Source organism: Falco naumanni, chromosome 1 (genome assembly GCF_017639655.2).
Source record: "Falco naumanni isolate bFalNau1 chromosome 1, bFalNau1.pat, whole genome shotgun sequence".
Lineage (NCBI taxonomy): Eukaryota > Metazoa > Chordata > Aves > Falconiformes > Falconidae > Falco > Falco naumanni.
The window spans coordinates 66,413,118-66,432,647 of NC_054054.1; the positions used below are offsets into that span (position 1 = coordinate 66,413,118).

At 44.3% G+C, this 19,530-nt stretch overlaps 2 protein-coding genes across 10 annotated transcripts in view; one reads left to right on the forward strand and one right to left on the reverse strand.

Annotated features, from left to right (window-relative positions):
- Positions 1 to 9,119, forward strand: part of YTHDC1 (YTH domain containing 1) — a 29,188-nt gene extending 20,069 nt beyond the window's left edge. For 3 of the 8 annotated variants that reach the window (XM_040597167.1, XM_040597185.1, XM_040597174.1), the window contains 2 exons: positions 273 to 480; positions 8,614 to 9,119. In XM_040597167.1, coding sequence (XP_040453101.1) covers positions 273 to 480; positions 8,614 to 8,843 — 438 coding nt within the window. In that variant the 3' untranslated portion in view covers positions 8,844 to 9,119. Of the gene's footprint in view, positions 1 to 272; positions 706 to 8,613 lie in introns of those variants that run through there. The other 5 variants (XM_040597224.1, XM_040597230.1, XM_040597214.1 and 2 more) reach the window with 3 other exon arrangements.
- LOC121089770 (UDP-glucuronosyltransferase 2A1-like) lies at positions 863 to 18,280 on the reverse strand. Of its 2 annotated transcripts, XM_040597273.1 has the most exons (7): positions 16,317 to 17,372; positions 10,368 to 11,019; positions 8,479 to 8,627; positions 7,057 to 7,188; positions 6,547 to 6,634; positions 5,568 to 5,787; positions 863 to 4,262 (listed from the first exon to the last, which is right to left on the reverse strand). In XM_040597273.1, exons 1-7 carry the CDS (start codon positions 17,043 to 17,045, stop codon positions 3,986 to 3,988), a joined length of 2,247 nt encoding a protein of 748 aa, XP_040453207.1. In that variant the 5' UTR covers positions 17,046 to 17,372; the 3' UTR covers positions 863 to 3,985. The 2 variants fall into 2 exon arrangements, with proteins under 2 accessions (XP_040453207.1, XP_040453214.1); XM_040597280.1 differs by lacking the exon at positions 7,057 to 7,188 and having other exon boundaries at positions 16,317 to 18,280.
- Positions 18,281 to 19,530: the final 1,250 nt, after the last annotated feature.

The window sequence follows — 19,530 nt, forward strand, 5'->3', positions numbered from 1 at the left end:
AGCTGGCTTTGAAGGCTGCTTAGTTTTCAGGTCTTTTGCTGAGATCTGGCATTTGAACCCCAGCATCTGCATAGTGGAAGCACAGACGTGGTGCTACCCTGAAGATGAAACATGAAACTTGTGCTTATGGATGCTGGACATAATTTTTTTTTTTTCATATTACTTTTTAAATACTGGGCTTTCCCAAGACTTACGGCCAATCCTATGGATAAGGGAAGGGAGGGGATTTTAATCTGGGAAAGAAAATAAATAGAGCTGTCCTTTCAACACAGCACGACTATGACATGAGAGTAGACGACTTTCTTCGCCGCACACAAGCAGTTGTCAGCGGTCGGAGAAGCAGGCCTCGGGAGAGGGACCGAGAGCGGGAACGGGACCGTCCTAGAGATAATAGAAGAGACAGAGAACGTGACAGAGGCCGTGATCGGGAAAGGGAGAGAGAGAGGATTTGTGACCGGGACAGAGACAGAGGTGAAAGAGGTAGATACAGAAGATAATCTATCTGGAATCAGTGCTCACTTGAAACAAAAAAAGCTTGTATTTTTTTGTGTGTTTACAAGTAGTACATTTTATTTTCAGCTGTCTACTTAAAGTTCGTTGTGTAGAAGGATTTATAATGACCCTCTCTATTCCAAGCATGCAATGAACTATGAACTGGAAAAACTCAAATCGGCCAAAAATAAAATACGCAAAGCTGACACTCAACTTCGCATTTCTATTGGAGCAAAATGGGAAACAGCTAAGAATGTAGATACTGGTTACTTCTCAGTAAGTGTGAATCTACTTGGTGACTTCATTCTAGGTTTTTGAATACTGATGGATAACTGCCATTATTTTTTTGCTTTGATGTTTTCTTTCTGTAGTTTCACATGGTTCAGTGGGAGAATGCTGCTATCAAGTATGCAAATATTGAAGTATGATTTTTTTTTTTGACTGTATGGCAGTGTTGTAGCAGCCTTTTTTCTCCCCCCTTCCCACCCCCCACCCCCCAGTTTTTGAACCCTATCTGTAAAGTTAAGTGTTTTTTCAGTCTTCAGTAATGAAAGCAATATTAAGAAGACGCTATTGATACCTAATTTTTAACCTTTTTTAAAAATCTTCCCATGTTCAGTAACATTTTGGTCAATTCTTGTCTAGTCTCCCTCCAAAATGTACACATTGCTCGGAATGTTCACAACCTGCGTGTGTGGAACCAGAAAATATTGCTGTATTCTACATTGCTACCACTTTTTTTTTTATATAAAAATAAATTGGTAACTATTGAAATGATTAAAACTCCAGATCGGGTTTCTTGGTCTTCTAAGCTTGCCAGCTTTGATTAGATTCTGGCAGTTCTAGGAAAGTGTTTGTGTTTAAAAATAGTTTAAAGGTTTTGTCATAGGTGAAAATTGAACTGAAGCCTGAATTTGGGAAAAGGACTGATGAAATAAAAGGTAATTGTTTTTCTGTTTCCACAGTGAAGTAGTCAGTTTACAGCTCCTGCAGCTAATCAGAGTTATGAAGGCCCTACATGTTTAACTTAATCAAATGATATTCAAGCTATTGAGAGGCTGTTCTCAGCCATAATCCTACCTGCCTCCCAGGGCTGTGTTAGTTTTGCAAAAACCAGACTCTTCCCCGTGTCATCTTTGTAGAGATTACTGCATCACTTTTTACTTCTCTTAAAAAGGAAATATTTTAATTGAAATGACAGCAGTAAAACTGTGGGGAAAAAAAAAAAAGTAAAAACTTGCAGTGGCAATTTCCTAGTTCTCAAAACTTGTATGAGTAGCACTGGCTCGGTGGACTTCATAACCTTTCTTTGGTGCCTTCTCATGTAACAAAGCTAGCTTGTAGCATGTGCTTCAAAGACCTCCAATTCCCCAGTGCTAAATACTATATTTGTTTTTATAAACTGCTGTACAGGATTGGCCACGGTGTGGCAGTTGTGAAAGTATGCGGTTTTTTAGATGTGACTGCAATAGTTTGGGCTCTGTATATTTTAGTCTACACAGCTATAGTAAACATCTGCATGTGCTAAGCAAAAAGTTTGACCTCCAACATGCAGTATTTAAAAATAAATCTCAACCTACTTGTAAGTTGAACATATATTTGGGTTCCTCAAAACAGTTTGCTGTGCCCTGAGAGGTATGCCTATTAGCAGTAGGATTAGATCAGTCTACAAAAATCAGTACACATACTGTGTCTGATTGGAGAAATGCATGACAGACCACCTTCATTCTTTGTTATCTTTATATACAGATTCTAGAAAGAATAGGGGGGTTTTGAGGTTGGTTGGGTTTCTTTTTTTATGTTTTGAATTCAGTACTAAATAAACTAAATTTATCTGAGCGAGTTACAGAAAAGAAGTACCTCCTTAGAGTGACTGCAGAGCACTTTCTCTGACCAACTTTTCTGAGCTATTCTGTTTCCTGTGTCCTTTGTTAGCCCTATCTGACCAATATCTATGCAGTATGCTAGCAGGCTTGCTGGCCTTCTGGCAACCAGACATCTCAACAAATCTTCCACTGGCAGAAGCTGAATGATGGGGTCTGTTAGTGATCAAGCTTTGTGGAGCTGTGCCTAGGGACCTAGTTCTATGAACAGTTACGGCAGAGTGTCTCAGATCTGTGGCCTGAGTGTCACGCTGTTCCACTTTCTGTTCGTTATGCATATTTCAATGTGCATGTTCCTGCATATGATACCATCATGACCACAGGAACAGTGTACCAGAAGTTACTGTGAGAAGCACTAGTCTTATTCTAACCCGGCTTTAGTTTGGAAACAATTCGCTTGAGCTTTTGTAAATGTTGTAGCATGAAGAGATTTAAGCAGATGTTGAAACTATTGCCAATGTTAATAAAAAAGTTAAAGTAATATAGGGAATTTTGTTATGTAAACAACTTCACCTTTTCTCAGCCTGTTCTGTTTGAAAACAATTCTTGCAGCATCCACAGTACTGCAATTATCAGTTAAAACTGGGGCAGGTTCTTTCCTGAGTAAGCTGGCACAGCAGTGGAATAACCTTACTTAGAACACGAAGCCTGATCTAGCACTGCTTTAGTAGGCTTTCATCAGGAAGTGCACCTTGAACAATTTCACAAGTGCTGCATTTACTACCACTCTTACTTGAGCCAAAAGCAGTTGCTATTTTTCCTCTAACTTTTCAGGCAAGGCAAATGACCATTGGTGCTGTTCCCACGTGTGATGTTACTTCTTTGCAAGTTCCACCTCTAGAGGTTTTCCTGCATTTATCAGTTACTGTGGGAGGCATTGGGGGGTTAAGGCAAGTGCCTGACAGAGGTGTTTTTTCACACCCCTACAGTGTTGCCATTGGAATGATGGCCTGTGCAGCAGGACTCCGGACTTCAGTGAAAAAGAGAAATGGTTCTCAGAAAAGTAATTTCTCTGTTGCTTTTAGGACTCTGGTCTCCCCTCAGCCCCCAAGTAGTCAGTACATTTGTAAAAATGCAGTGATACAGGCTTCACCAGCCACTTGCAGCTCCCATTTTGTCATGATCTTGGCCATTCAGGTGGGTGCTTTTTAGGAGCCCGTGCTGTTACCTTCACTGTCCAATCTGGGAGAGAACTTTTCTGACAGAGAGGCATTTTGGTTGTGAATAATCAAACCTGGGAGAGGATAGAGTTAAAGGAAGGAGTCTAGTTGCAGGTTGAAGGACCCACAGTACCACACATGGGAAGGCTGAATTTATGAAATACACCAAAATGAATTTGAAAAGTTAAAGCAGCAATTACCATTCTACATACCCAAGGGACCTGTTATAATTCAACTATAATTCAGTGTCATTTAGGCCAGAAGGAATTTTCCAGCTAAGCAAGCAGCTGTGTCCCACAACAGCTTTTTAGCATGACCCGGTTCAACAGCATGCTTCACAATATGCCCAGCTTAAAGCATATTCTAATAATTTTGTTCACTAAGAAATGTGCATAAATGATTTGCTGAATCAGCCTAGGAGAAGAAAAAGCGCTGATGGGAGCAGCATGTCTATTCTTTCTTCCTCTTTGCAATCCTGCCACATCTCCTACAGCAAAATAAGCAGCATTTGACAAGAATGAAGACAGCAATGGCTGTACAGGTGAACAAGAACGCCAGAACATCCAGGCAGTGGTACTGGTACCAGGTGAGATGGTGAGCAGCTGGTCTCAGGTGCTTTGCTCCTTTGTGTCGCATGACAAATTCAATCCAGAAGACAGCTCTGTCCAGGGGCTTAACTGGCTGGTCATGGTGTATCTTGGATAATCTTAGAGCATTTTCCTTATAGCTGGGGAAAAAAGAAGAAACGAAGGAGATTTCTTAGGGATTCCTGAAACAAGCCATTCAGCCATTCAGGACCTGGCAGTCCTCTTGACGAAGGTAGAGAGACCTGCTTTCACTTCAATCATTGTTATTTAAATATATTGTAAACTGGCCCAGTTTACTCTGATCTGCATAAAATTAGGTTATGAACAGTAATAGAGAAAGCCAATCTTTTGCAAAAGGAAGTTATTCAAAATTATTCCAGATACTCCTTTAAAAAAAGCAACATGGAAACATTTGCAGCATTTTCTATTCCAGTATAATACAGTGTGCTTATTTTTGCTGGGATAGAGTTAATTTTTTTCACAGTAGCTAGCATGGGGCTGTGTTTTGGATTTGTGCTGGGAACAGTGTTGATAATACGGGAGTGTTTTAGTTATTTCTGAGAAGTGCTTACACAGGGTAAAGGCCTTTTCTGCTCCTCACACCACCGTGCCAGCAAGGAGACTGGGGGTGCACAGGAAGCTGGGAGGGGACACGGCCAGGACAGCTGATCCCCGCTGACCAGGCGGACATCCCACACCATATAACATCATGTTTAGCCATAAAACTAAGGGGGAGTTTGGTAGGGAGGGCCATGTGCACTGGATTTCATCTGGGGCTTTGGATGCCTGGTCATCATCCAGGTTGTTATATAGAGCACTTCCACCACAGCTGATTCCATCAGACACTGGATACTTCCATCAGTGTTGTTCTGTTTACTTCGGGACTTTTCAAGATCTTCCTTGAAGGGATACCTGTCTTGACAGGAATCACTGCCTAAGACTGAGGACTCCTGCCTTTTTTCCAATCCCTTTGTCAATGGCTTTATCCTTAGCAAGGGATCCCAGTTGCCAGGCTTCCGTACCCTCCAATTCCTGAATGATAGGTACAGTAACCTAAGGATATTGGTAACTCGGGTAGGAGTAAGAATTGTGGCTACGGACAGAGTAGACATCGTACAACTAGAATGGTCACCCAGAGCCTCCAGAGGATTTATACTAGCAGAGAACAAGGAAGAGAAAGCAGAAAACTGTCTCGAGAGCTGCTCTGGCCTTTCCAAGAACTGTTTTTCTCAAGGGGATCATAAAACATAGTCTAATGAAAATCAAATTACTGATCTTTCCTTTCTGTGAAATGCTGATTTTCAGAAATGAAAGATGGTTTTCATCTGAAACCCAGACTAACTATGCAGTATTTTTAGTTCCCAGAAGAGCCAGCAGAATTTCTAACATCAGCAGCCCAAAATTTTAATAACCTCGTCCTACTATAAGGCAAGAACAAAACTCACGTGGAATTGTTAATGACTGTATTCAGTGCATCAACTAGGTCCTGTGTCTCCAGTGTGCTGAAATCCAGCTCGGTCGCAGCTCCCTTTGCCCTCATGTGAGCAATGTTGTCATGCTGGTCGGCAAACATGGGAATCCCAATCATCGGGATCCCATGGTAGATAGCTTCATAGATCCCATTGGTCCCACCATGAGTAATAAAGGCCTTCGTCAAGGGATGGCCTGGAACAGGGAATGGCACGTGTAACAGCAGCTGTGGCAGACTGTGTTCGCTGACTGGGACGTGAGCACTGCAAACTACCCGGACAAGTGCACTGCTAGAGAAGGGAACAGCCCTGACCTCTGGATCAGCATCAGAGCTTATGCACTTAGCTTTCACACATTCGTATTTATTTCAATGCAGTGTGTGAATCAGCATGTTCCTCCAGACTACGCCAGAGTTACTTCAGCCCTTCTGCTGTTGCGCAGTTCTAGTTTTCACATGGTGTCAGATTCACAACAGCTCCCTGCTGCGGCCTTGCTCAGGTCAAGATTTTGAATAATGAGCCCAGGAGATTAACTGCAGAGGCCAATTCCAGCTCCAGAGTACATGTCTACTTTGGTATTTACTCCTGCCTGCAGATGGTTCTTGGCCCTTCCAGATACTTGCCACCAAGTTCCGTAAGACAGAAGCTTTTGCTTTAGAGATCCATCTTCAGAACTAAGCTCAAGACGCTGCCTTCTTGAGCCACTGCTCCCTACTCCCCTCACAGCCTGGCTCTATCTTCCATGGTTCTGGTACAGCCATTCACCTTAAAGTCAGAAGCAGGCTAGGAAATTAAGGCTCCCAAAAGCAAACCTGTGCTGCTTAAGCTGCGAAACTGGCTGTAGCCACAAGTGTTAACTTTGTACTTTTGCCTGAATAAGGCATTTTAGTCAAAAAACAAAGAAGGAAACAGTTTTTCCAAGGGTGCAATGCATCCCAGATAGAATCAGTCTCACCAAGCAGATCATTTTGGGGTATCCAGTCATAGATCCTGGTGTTGGAGCCCAGAGTTTCTGGTTTTTTTCCTTTGTACCGCCAGAGGACCTTGAACAAAGGAAGATGAAGATAAACATAGTGCATGTGACATGCCCTGTGTATTATTACATGTAATATAGGACTTTACCTCAAACCGATGTACCTTTCCGCAGTAATTCAAATAGCTTTGGCTCCAGTTTAGCTCTTTGATAGGTTCTATGTGGTTTTATTATAAAAATTGCATAGAGTGATTTTTATATTTTGGCCTGTGGACACATCTCCACGTCATTTGGTTCAGAGAAAGTGAAGCGCCAGAACTCCCCATGAGGTGACTCGGCAGCCTGCCTCTCTGCATAGCCCAGCTTCCTGACTGTGCTGCATCCAGTGGAGATGCAGATGAAAAATAGGCCTTCCAAATGTAAAAAGCTCGCTGAAGGTAACAGGAGTGACAAAAATGAGGCAAGTTGTTCTAGACTCAAAAGGAAATGCACCTTTTGTGGAATCTGGCTGAGGGCTCTGGCAATCACATTACTTTTTTCGTAACTTAGGTTGTAGACCATCGATCCAAGGGAGAATACCACAATGCCGTGTTCCCCTGAGCTCTGAACAAATTCTTCCATTTCCTAGGAGAGGCAGAAGACGTACAGAGAGTAATTACGCACTGCAGATTACACAGATTTCTGTGAACAGAGAGCATAACCTTTTTAGCTTATCAAGGAGATGATCATGGTGTATGAGCAACTCAGCTGACAGAAGGGCATTACAAAGATAGACCTGACCCTGTGCAAGACAGTTTCTCCCCTGGAAGGAGCAGGACAAGTTGAGACAGGTGACAGAAGCTTTGTCTTTTTGAAAGCAAGTCAAACAGTTTCAGGAAATGTTTCTTTCAGAGCACAAGCCACAGGAATGGATCCTGGCACTGGTGTTGAGAGGGCCATACCCTGGGAGACATGGCATAGTCAGTCATGGTTGTGAATTTTGCTGGAACAAGTACTTTGCATTTCATAGCTCTGCAGGACAGTGCTGAAAGCTGACAGCATCCTGATCCAAGATTTCAGTAGCTGCTGGCACTTTGTTAGTCAGCCAGTTCTCCTGTTTCTTGCAATACAGCACATGCTGCTAACCAGTTATTCTGCATACCAGACCAATGGGTCTTCCTGTTTCTCTTTTTTGTTAGTGTCACGTGAAATGGAGCAATAGCATCCAGAAAAGAATGGTTATCCATTTCCCCCAACTCAACCATTGCTACAAGGGAGTGGGAAGAGACTTAGAAGGTTTCTTAAAGCAGACAACTTGCACTGAAAATACCCTGCTTCCTCTAAGGCTCCTACAGGAGTGATAATCTAGACCAGAGCTTGTCATGTTGTTGTCATCAGCATCTGGGATTTGGATATTCCACCAGAATATTGCCATTCACAGAGAGTGTAGGCTGGGCGTGCTGACTATTTTACTCCCTTTAAGATTTCTTTAATTAAGCAATGATAGAAGAAGTGTTTTATCACTAGCTTCTTTCTGCAAATCTTGACTCTATTTTGTTAAAAGAATTTGACCCCTCGCAGTGCCTTTTTGCATCAGGTGTTTCAGTGTTACTGTGGGCTGCAAGTCTGTGTCTTAGGATTAAAATTTACATTTAACTTCTCTGAGGTAGCACCTATTTTTCCTGTAACAAAAACCGTATTCCCTGCTGCTGCCCTCAGCTATCCTCTTCTAAGACAGCAGGCTATAAACTCAGCCCTCAATTTGCACAAGTATGGATAGATTGCTAAGTATCTCTGTGCTCCCCACTGGCAGCAGAGCATCTTCTCTAAGAGTGAGCTTTCGCAGGACATGGCTCGCACAGTTGATCAAGGAGAGAAAGAGTTTTTGTTCTGCTGGACAATCAACCAACCAACAGCAGAACAAAGTTGGGATACCTTTGGTAACGGCTTTGCAGGCTGGCAATGAAGTCCTCCAACAAACTCAAAGTTGGGCAGGAAAGGGCGTGGAAATTCAAAATCCCAGTATGTTCTGATTAACCATATCTCTGCTTTTCCCATTGTCTCACACAGGGTTGTGGGCCTTCCTGTGGACAAGATACAAGGGGTTTACAACATGCACGGGACCAGTCTTGTTTGCTGTAGATTGCAAAATAGGAGCCTTACGCCTTTGTCTTTTGGCACTCGCAGTCAGTGTAATCTATCAAACCATGCGTGAAATGAAAATACGGACAAATCTGGGCCTATTCCTTGCCGTGTCCTGTGTTTGGCCTTGGCAGGTTGCCACAAACATGGCAGTATGATCTTTAAAAGGATTTTGAACCTTCAGGATGAACGTGGAACAATAGAAGAGTAAGTGGGAAGCATTGAGTTTCTGTGATACAGAAGTGCAATTCTTGTACCACTGAAAGACTTCATTACCTGTGCTTATGATAAAAATACACTTTGGGGAAGAGAACAATCACAGAAGTTTTAGTTCCAAATAAAATATAAATGAGTCACAAAGTGATGATCACCAATCAGGGAGGAGGAAAGTTTTTAAACTAATTTCTGTGGAGTTTTCAAATGGTGGCTCAGTCAGTGACTGGTCAGACTACAATAAAACACAATACAGCCATCCCTAGTTCTCCTGGGAACTGAGTCAGCTCCTGACACATACTGGGAATTTTTTTCCAAAGCCATAGATGCTTTGAATGTCATTTTTTGCAAAATCCAAAGTCTCTAGAAATCCATTTACAGAAAAAAAAAAAAAAAGAATGGATAAAACTGTTTTATAGCTTCCCATTTTGAAAAATATATATTCTCAAGTACATTTTGCAAGCTGTCTTTGCATTATTTTCCCCACAAGGTGGAACTGGAGAGTAAAAGGGTTGGAAGTGTTGGTAAATGATAAAAAGCAAGCCTAATGCAAGCAGGAACCAAGCAAAATGAGTAGCAAGATAAAATTTATCTGTAGGGCATCTTCTTATAATACTTGATCAGTGTTACAATTTACACCACTAATCTTTTTAATTTTTTTTTAAAGTAAAGAGCAGTGAGTCAGTTACAAAGTTACTGGAGGGAAAATTAAGCCTGCGTTACAAGCAGAGTGATATAAAGGTGTAATTAAGTCTTATGTGGTATTAAAAATAAAAAATAAAAAAGTAAAATTAATCCAGGGGAAAGGAACTGATTTGCAGAGCACAGAGGCGTTCTTTGGAAGTGCAGAAAGAGATTGGAGAGCAACAACAGAATAGATCCCCTTGTACTTGCTATTCACTCATTATCTGCCTAAAGATAGATAACTCTGCACAAGATTCAAAGTCCATTGAACTAAAAGTTCTCTTCAATAGACTTTGAATCGAGGCTGAGTTTACTAGGTTGGAACAAAAAATTCATGTATGTATGTAGTTTAAGAACACTACTTCACTGGAGCTGTCTCCGGTGCCTTACACTTAATTAAGGAATGATTTTGCCCTCCAGCCTTTATCTACTACCATCTTAATTGTCGAAGTGCCTGTCATCAAGATGAAGAGGCAACAGCTGTGCTCTGAAAGTACTAAAATGGACATAGAGCTCACTGCAAGAGCTCACCAGCAGTATGCTTACCGAAAAAAATCAGAACTATGTGCTCTAAAGATCCTCGAGAAGAACTAGAGCACAACTGCACTGGTGTCTGTTACGCTAGACCAGACCTAAAAGGCAAAGCACAGCCTCCAAGTGGCCAAAAGGAATTACCATCTCTGCTAGCCATTGGGAAAGGATACTGAGACAACAGCATTGAGCTCCCAAAACATTCAAAAGGCACAATTTATCCAAGAGGAGAAAGCACTCAACAGCTGCCTTACCTAAGACATTGCTGTAGTACCCATCCCATTCATTTTGCCAAAACTTCAAGAAAAATAAATCCATGTAAAAGTAAAAGAGGAAGTTCTTTAGTCTTTCCATGAAGGACATCTGGTCTGTCAGCCGCATTGTGCTAGCAGGCACATAAGAAGGTGGGGACAGGAGCCCACCGCACAGCCGCTCTACCACGTTTCCAGCAGAGAAGCGGAAGCTGTAGACAAAAGGGATTGCTAGGATTTCTGCTATGAGCTCCCCGCCTACACACAGGGGGTCAGCAATCAGAATGTCAAACTTGGCCTGCCGCAGCTTTGCTATCAGCTGAGGCTTCGTCACCAAGGTGTCACAGGTCTGCTTTGACATATTGGTAAAGACTTCCAGGTCCTTTTTCATCCTCCACATCATCTCCCAGGGGGTGAGATTAGAGATCTCATTAATCCAGAAATTGAGGAAGTCCTCCATGATAGCATCCAGGCTCTCCTGGGTAAAAGGGACTTGCAGAACCTCAAAGGTGAAGGGGGAGGAGGTGTCTCGGTAGTCAATGAGCAGGTTGCTTGAGGGCACCAGCACTGTCACCTCATGACCCCGGAGAACAAGCTCTTCCAGCAGCACTTTCACATTGATCCAGTGACTTGCATCAGTGGGCCAGACCACCACCTTCCCACAAAAGCCGGCACTCCAGCAGCATGTGTAGGCCCAGAGCAGCCAGAGGAACCTTGACCCCATCATCTCAGCAGTCCATATACAACTCCGGTCTGACTGAGCTGGAAGTAGTTCACTGCTCCAGTGTGCAAACACTTCAGAGCCAGCCAATAAAAGTGACAACCACTTGGTGCCAGGCTTGGCAAAAGGTCATGTCAGAACACAACACTCATAGGCGGACTGGGCAAGCAGCAAATCCCGTTCTGGAGTCTCCTACAGCACCACAGCTGATCTCAAAGTGATGGCAGCTCCTGTTACTGCTCACCACAAAGTACATTTGGCAGCATGCGCAGACCAGAAGCCCTTTCCCTGTGTTGCAGTTCAGTCTGGATAGGCAGCTAAGCACCACAGAGCCTCTCACTTCTCCTCAGTAGGAAGGGACAAGGAAGAGCCAAAGTTGGAAAAATCATGGGTTGTGACAGAGGCAGCGTAACAAGCAAAAAAACCCACAAAAATAAACCCAAGAAAAAATGTAATGCAAAAAACGATTGCTCACCACCAGTCAACCAATGTTCAGCCAGTCCCTGAGCTACAGCAGCCCTGGCAACTTCACCCCACCCCAGCTTTTTTTGCTGAGCACATCACAGGCATGGGATACCCTTTGGTCAGTTGGGGTCAACTGTCCTGGCTGCGTCCCCTCCCAAATGCTTGTGCGCCCGCAGCCTACTCACTGAGAGGAGCAGTGTGAGAAGCAAAAAAAGCCCTGATGCTGTGTAAGCACTGCTTAGCAGTAACTGAAACATCCCTATCTTATCAACACTGTTTTCATCACAAATCCAACATACAGCCCCATGCAAGCTACTACGAGGAAAAGCAGTTCTACTCCAGCCACGACCGGTATACCCTCATACCAGCTATTCAAGGTAAAGATAGACACTCCTGTACCAAGCAGGAGCTCGGGCTAGGGAAAGCACATGAGCAGCCCATGGGACGTGTTTGACAGCTACAGGATGAACCCCAGCTTACAACTTGACTATAGCCCTAGATTTGCTTCTTTGCTCTGTAAGAACCAACCTACCTGTAAAGCTGGTTACAATTTTTATCTCCTCGTTTCTTAGGTGCAAAAATGTCCTGCAGTGACACACAACTAGCCCGCAGGGTGCTCTGGTTCTGTCCTCTCTATAACCAGATGCTGTGGACACAGCACTGTCACTGGAAGGACAGAGTCCTGCTAGAGAAGACTCCAGCATCAGGCCACCCCAGGACAGAAGCAGAAGGAGGTGAGGAGCACAGGTTTTGCCCTGTGTTTTTGGTGCTTCTGTGCCTTCTCTTGGGAAGATGCTGCAAACTGGCATCAGTGTATCCACATCACAGACTCAGGACAGACGCCACCAAGACAAGAGACCTGACTTCTCCTGTTGACTGTACCGTGAAGATGTAGTGGATGTGCTTTGGGCTACTGGTGTGTTCAGGGACAAGAACGGGCAGCTTCTATCTCCTGAGCAGGGAGCAAATGAGGCTCAGACTGAGTCTAAACAGCGCCTGAGCACTCCTCCAGGAGCTCAGCACCACCACCTACACTCTCCTCACTAGACTGACAGTTAAGCAAATGGGTTTTCATACTTTAACCTCATCACTTGAAAAAGCCTTTAGGTAGCTCTTGGAAAACAGCTAGAATAATAAGAACCCTGAAGAAGATTTTCCAAGGAGAAAGAGAAGGTGCATGCGTACTCTGCAGGAGCTGGGACGTTGCCCCGTTTGTACGAGATGCTTGCCCCTTGCTTTCACGCCTCCTTCAGGACTGGATACACTCCAGATCAAAGTGTATCACAGTTAGGGTAGAGACCAGCTAACACAGCTAACAAAACAGGTATTGCACATGGAGCCTTAAATGCTAAACCCCACGTTTAACAATAAAAAAGATACCACAAGATCCAAGCAGATCTGAGGCTTACGCAACAGATCAGCAAACCATGCTTCTATCAGCACAGTGTTTTCTAGTCTTTGTCAAACATGATAAGGAACACAAGTAAACACACAGCTAGGTACTAACAGTACGATATCTTAACAACTTAGCTCTCTCAGCAGAATTACACCTTAATAGCAAAATATAAATAAAAACACGGAGAGCCTCATACTGAAATACTGTCCATTTTATCTGCCCCATCAATGCATGTATGCTTGCCCTGTTTCCTTTTAAGCATTGTAACAATAACTTAGAGAAAAAATGTGAAAATAATTATGCAACTATTATTTTAAAAAGAAAAAAAACCTTACAAATAAATACAGCTGTCTTGTAATATTTCTTTTGGACACTTTCAGAAAAGCAAAGAACCATGTCTCTGCTGAGGGCCTTTTAACACCGCAAATAGGGGCCCAGCTGCTCTCCCAGTCCTTTAAAAGACCAGATGAGGCCATTCTCTCTCATTTTGAGATAAGCTAGCAAGCAAGAAGGGTGCTAGGGGAAAAAAGGTAATATTGTATAGCTTTCCAAAACCGTTTTTTTATTTCTACTTCAAAAGGTTTAATTCAGTGCTAGTATTTGGAGGATGTATAGTATTATTTTGCTGTCCTTAGTATTTGTCGTGATTAATCTATGAATATGACTGATGAGCTCTGTTTCAAGTGGCTTTAGCACTGTTCTACCTATCCTAGAAGTACCTGTATGAACTTAGTTGTACTAGTGTAGCAGGTCAGAATTAACAGGTAACATTTGCACTTGCCTGGATTGTTTGACTTGACACAGGAATTTTGGAGGAAGGAGAGTGGGTTCAGGGCTGTCTGGTTCCTAATTTGTGCCCCATGTACAGCAGATGTAATTTCTGGAAGTAAGAGCAGCCTTACCTAAAACATCACTGTAGTATTGATCCCAGCTTCCCCAGAGAACATAATGATACATGATATCTTGCACAGTGTAGATGAAGATGGTTTTTAGCCTTTCCAGGAAGGACATCCTATCTGTTAGGCCACTTGGTGTGGCTGGTACGTAGGAAGGACGTGCTTGGAGTGTCCCGCAGAGCCGCTCCAGCGTGTTGCCTATGGAGAACCGGATGGTGTACACGAAGGGGATAGCCAGCTTCTCAGCAAACAGCTCCCCACTGGGTGACAGTGGGTCTGCCAAGAGGACATCAAAGGTGGATGCCCTCAGTCTCTCCAGCAGTGCCTTGTTCTTCAGGACTTCATCACAAATTACTTTGGTTACGTTCTCCAGCTTTAATACTAGTTGAACTATCTTGTAAATGCTTTCCCAGACAGGTAGCACTTTCTCCTGGTAAACCCAAAAATATAAAAAATCTTCCAATAACGTAGCCATCTCCTTTTTTGGTGATCGGCACCTCAACCACCTCAAACTGGAAAGGTGAGGGCTGTGTGATGTTAAGGAAGAGGAAGCATGAAGGCAGCAGCACAGTCACCTCATGGCCCTGGACCACGAGCTCCTGGAGTATTTACTCCATGTTCAGGCAGTGGCTGTTGTCAGCTGGCCAGACCAATACCTTCCCCCCAGACACCCAGCCCAGTCCAGGCAGAAGCCACAGCACTGCCACCTCCTTCCCAGCCATAGCCTGCCCTGTGTGGCAGTGCCCCCGCGCCTTCCTTCACCGGCAGCCCAGTGCTCCCGGGCTGGGCTGGGCATGCGTGACGCTGCCTTGCTCCAGAGGGCAGGGAGCCAAGGTAGCTGGCATGAAGTCCAGTCCTGCATAATGGCATGTTTTCCGGGGGAAGAAGTTGACTGGGACCAGCTGGCACCATCTGGTGGTAAACACCTTGCCGAAGCTGGAAGATGTGGTTCCTCTGGAGCAGAGGGGAGAGCTGTCAGTCCTGGGGGCTCGCTCCAGTGAGGACTGTGCCCTGTTGGTCATCCTGGCCCTCCTGCCTGTCTGACTATAGTCTCTATGTTATTTGTTTGGTAGAAGAGCTGACTTTCATTCTTCTGGCTCTTTGGAAGCACAGCTGGGTATGCAGCGAAGATGTTCACCCACTGCATGGGCACCCTTTTGCTTTATAAAGCCACTGAACGTCCATTTACAGGGCACTTCAGGTGGTGATCCAGGGCTGCAGCTAAAAAGTCGGTCTCAAAATGAATGAAGCATACGACAACTGCCGTATCACAGGTTGTCTTCATGTGAACTCGCCTCTTCCAGAGTGTGCACTGCAGGAGGCCAGAGCTGGTAGGTGGTGATGTGGGCTCTCCTGCCTGCCACTAGGTGCCCATTATGCACTACAAGTTGAACCAGAAAATCTGTTAAACAGTTCCCTTTATGGTCACCCTCTGATGTGCAGTTAAGAAGTAACATGAAGTCCTCTTCACTGTACGAAAAATCATTATTACTGGGCTTCTGCCCAGCTCTGTTACGCAACATTTTCCTAATATTCTTGTGCAAGGCTTTTGCTACAGCTTCCGTGCTGCCTAGAGCATCCTTTCCAGGATGAAAATGGGGGTGACAGGGGCAGCTGGGCTGTGAGAAACCAAGCTGAGATACCTCATCTGCTGTGCGCATGACAACAGTTTGGGCGTACTTGTAGAGTTCTGCAGCATGCAGGTATTTGCAGGCAATTGAACTCTGAGAGATTTGCAAGTGCTGTTTTGCGTGAGCTCAGTGGGAGATTGGTAAACATGGCATGTTGATCACATGTGATTAATATTTAAATAAATACGTTTTTCTACCTATTCACTCAAAACAGTCCAGAAGAAAAGCCTGCAGAGGAAGATTTGTTGCTTTCGCTGTTTGCTGTGCGTAGAAGGTCTGTTTGAAATAAAACTTGCTTTCTGCAGAGAGAATTGGTTTTATATGGCCAGTGGCATAAATAAAGTCTCTATTACAAGCCACTATGCGTTTCAGTATTGGTACTGAGGGTGCCAGGGCTGGCTCGTAACTCACCAGCTCCCCCCTCCTTGTTACAATACTCTGGATTGGGAAAACATCTCTGTTTCTGACTGCTTTCTGTGCAAGCGCATTGGAGGGGGAAATGTGTAAAGTGAACTCCATTGCTGACGGCCCTATATGGTGTGGAAGTTGTTTCAGCCTCCACATGAAAAATAATTATGGCAAAAGTCAAGTCCATCGATTGGGATGACCCCTGTTCCCTGTCTCGATGCAACGGCATAGCAGCACAGCACCCTGACAGCTGGCGGGTGCAGCTGATGGATGCTCTTAGCTCATTCCCTTTTCCACATAGGGACTGAATGACAAACTTCTTGCTGACCTCTGTCAGACCTTGACTTTGCGACCCTGCCAGGCTCCTAGCTCTGCAGGCTGGGAGGCGGGAGGCGGTGTAAGGAGAAGTGAAGCAGCAGAAGGCTTACCTAAGACCTTGCTATAGTAGATATCCCATTCACCCCAGTAGCTCTGGAAAACGTAGTCTTGCAGGTGGTAAGACACGATATTTTTTATTCTCTCACCAAAGGACATGCAGTCGGTGAGCTCAGACAGGGCTGCAGGTGTGTAGGACGGTGGAGCTGGGATCTTGCCACAGTGCCTTTCCACAGTGGAGGCTGGGGAGAAGCGCAGCGAGTAGACGAATGGAATGGCCAGCTTAAGAGCCAGGAGGTCCCCGCAGAGGGTCACAGGGTCTGACAGCAGCAGGTCATAGCCAGAGCCCTGCAGGTGGGCCATCAGCTCTCGGTTGGTTAGCACCGCATCACACATTAGCCTATTCATCTGGTGCCAGTTTTTGGACAGTTTTCCGAGCTCCTTGTAAAACTGCCAGAAGGTCAGGGTGGTTGGCCTGTTATTCAGCCACAGGGCCACTACGTCCTCGATCAGGTTCTCAATGGTGTCTTTCTTGAAGGGCACGTTATAGACCACAAAATTCTCAGTGGCCTCAGCCCTGGGTTTAATGAAGAGGGAAGCGTTGGATACCAGGATGGTAATGCTGTGCCCACGGCGGATGAGCTCCTCTATAATTATCTTCACATTCAGCCAGTGGCTGCCTTCTGTTGGCCAGACCAACATGTTCCCACAGAAGACAGGCCCTAGAAGAGCAACCTGAAAAAGGAGCAGCTGGAGGTATTTCTTAGACCCCATAGTTTTTGTGGCCATGGCAGGATTAAGGGCTAGATAGCCTGGGAGTTTTCCCTTCCAGTTAGGAGTGCTGCACCTGTGTGTTCTGCTTGATGGCTTTTCACTAGCACTTTTAGCAAAAGGAAGAGTTTGCTGTTGCACAGGTGGGGCCTTTAAAACCCACGTTTGGTCTCAGGTCTGAAAAGATAGAACAGAATGTTTGATGATTTACTCTACCCTTCCCTGCCCCCACCCAAGGGAGCTCCTTTCCCTGGTTTAGCAGGGTGAAAACAATCTTCACTGCTGTCAAAGATCTGCCTTCAAACTACTCCCTTTGCACAAGAAGGATTTATTCCTTTAATTTTTATATTTTTTTGTAGTTTTCCTGAGGAATCTTTACCAGGAAATAAAAGCAAATAACAGGGGGTGTCTTCTAGCTGTGTAATCACTGTATCAGGAAATGCTGGCAGATTTACTGTATTAGCAAGTGAGTGTCATTGCTGCCAGCACTGGAGAAATACTGAGATTTACTGGAGAACGTATGACCACATTTGATTTTAAAATACCTGTTTTCAATTGCAACAGCTGTGGTATCTGTATATTGTAATGTTTCTGTTACTAATGGCAGAAGAACTACCTGTACTTAAAGATATATTTCTCTTTCTCCACTTTTCCTTCCAGAAGCAGCACAGGGGCTTACTTAGCTGGCAGGCAACAGTGCTACAGGGAGTGCTTTCTTGAAGATATTGCTTGACCTGGGACAACAGCCCTGCCAACACAAGGTGGAGGGACACCTATGATGGGACTAGCAATGGTAAATTATACTGTAGGCATCCTTAAGCCTCCTCAACCCTTCTACAGCCATGTCCCCACTGGTAAATAATACAAATTACTGGCGGTCCTACCCCAGCCCCTGCAGAGAGCTACTGCCTCTCCAGGCTTCACCATTAATTCAAGTTGGTGCATCTTTACAGAGGAAACTGCAAGTGAGCCAGTCCTCTGGGTGCCAGTTCTGTTACTGAAACAAATCACTTGCGTTGCTCCCATGAACAGCAGTGGAACATCGCTGCCATGAAAGTATGCCAGAGGCAGGCCGAAGGAGAAGCCCCAGGGTGCAGTTAAGTGGCTGACTTGGAAGCAGCATCCTTTTTCAGGGTGAGATGTTAGGAGTGCTGGTGTTCCCCATGCTGAGAGAAGGCAGCAAACCCTTCATCTGAGTGATGATAATGCCAATAATAACATGTGGTTTGTTCTGATATGTGACAGGTGTCTTCTGACTGCTCCTAGACGAGTCTTAATACATTGCTACTGTCAGGCACATCACCACCAACCTGGCTATGTTGTGGGCTCAGTTCAGGTATCTAAACACGGGTCTGGGGCCCTCCTGGCCCCTAAAGGTGCTTCTCAGAGCAAACCCCGCGTTTTCGGGGGGGGCTGTCACTTGGAAAGTTGGTGCTTGAATGTAAAGTGGTGTGTCCTGGAAGGAGCACTTGACCATCGGGCACCAAAACGACAACTAAAACCCATGCATGTAACGATACACTTGATCCAACACAATTTAGGGAATGAATATCAGCCATGCTGCAGAAAACCTCTTACCTAGTGCAGTCTTCCAAGGTACAGAAGCATCATGCTCTGAGTTGCAAGATGCGATTTGCAACACTGGTTTGCTTCTGTTTCTTGCTGCTCACCTCGTCTGTGCCGGCGATGCTCTGGTGAGGTTGGGTACTGGGCAGAAGAAGCTTAAATAAGCTACGCTCTAAATTGGGCTTTTCAAAAGGAGGAAGTAATACAATATGGGATGATCATAGGGCATGTATGCCGAGATTATTCATTGTTCTGTTATGCTCCAGTAATTTAATAGTCAAGATGGTCTTTCCCATGCTAGGATATATTATAATGTTATTTACAGAGCCAGATTCTCAGAAGGACTTTGCCTCCTGTAGCTCAGAAATATGGTGTCTGACTGCTAAAAAGGATTTTTCACTCCCTTTAGGGTCCCATCTGGCAAAACAAAACTGTTTGTTAAGTAATAGACTTGTTTATATACTGTCCACAGGAACAAAGAGAAAATCATGTGGTTTGTTTGCAGAGTTTTTCAAAAGTTGGCATGTTACCTGTGCTTGGTGTGTGGATCTTGATTCTGGAGATCTAGACAAGTTTTTAATGACTTGAAAACATAGGAATCTAAAGAGGTACCTCTATGTTTTTTAAATATTGCTTTTTCTGACTTTTTCTGACTTTTTCTAAACTCTCAGAATTCAGGGCAATTATGCCAGTATGTTTCAACAGTAGTTTGGCCTTCCAGGCAGGAGTGTCACTGTAGTCTCTCCATACACCTTTGTATTCAGGATAATAGCTTTTTTCAATCTAATTTAGCTCATTACAGTAAGTCCTAGGAGAAAGTTAAACATTTTCCAGCAACTATTGAAAGGCTATGTTCATGTGACCTAGGGCAGATGGGAGCTTGGTTTGGTGGTTGTTTTTTTTTTCTAACCTCTCAGTAACTAATTCCTCCGTAGCA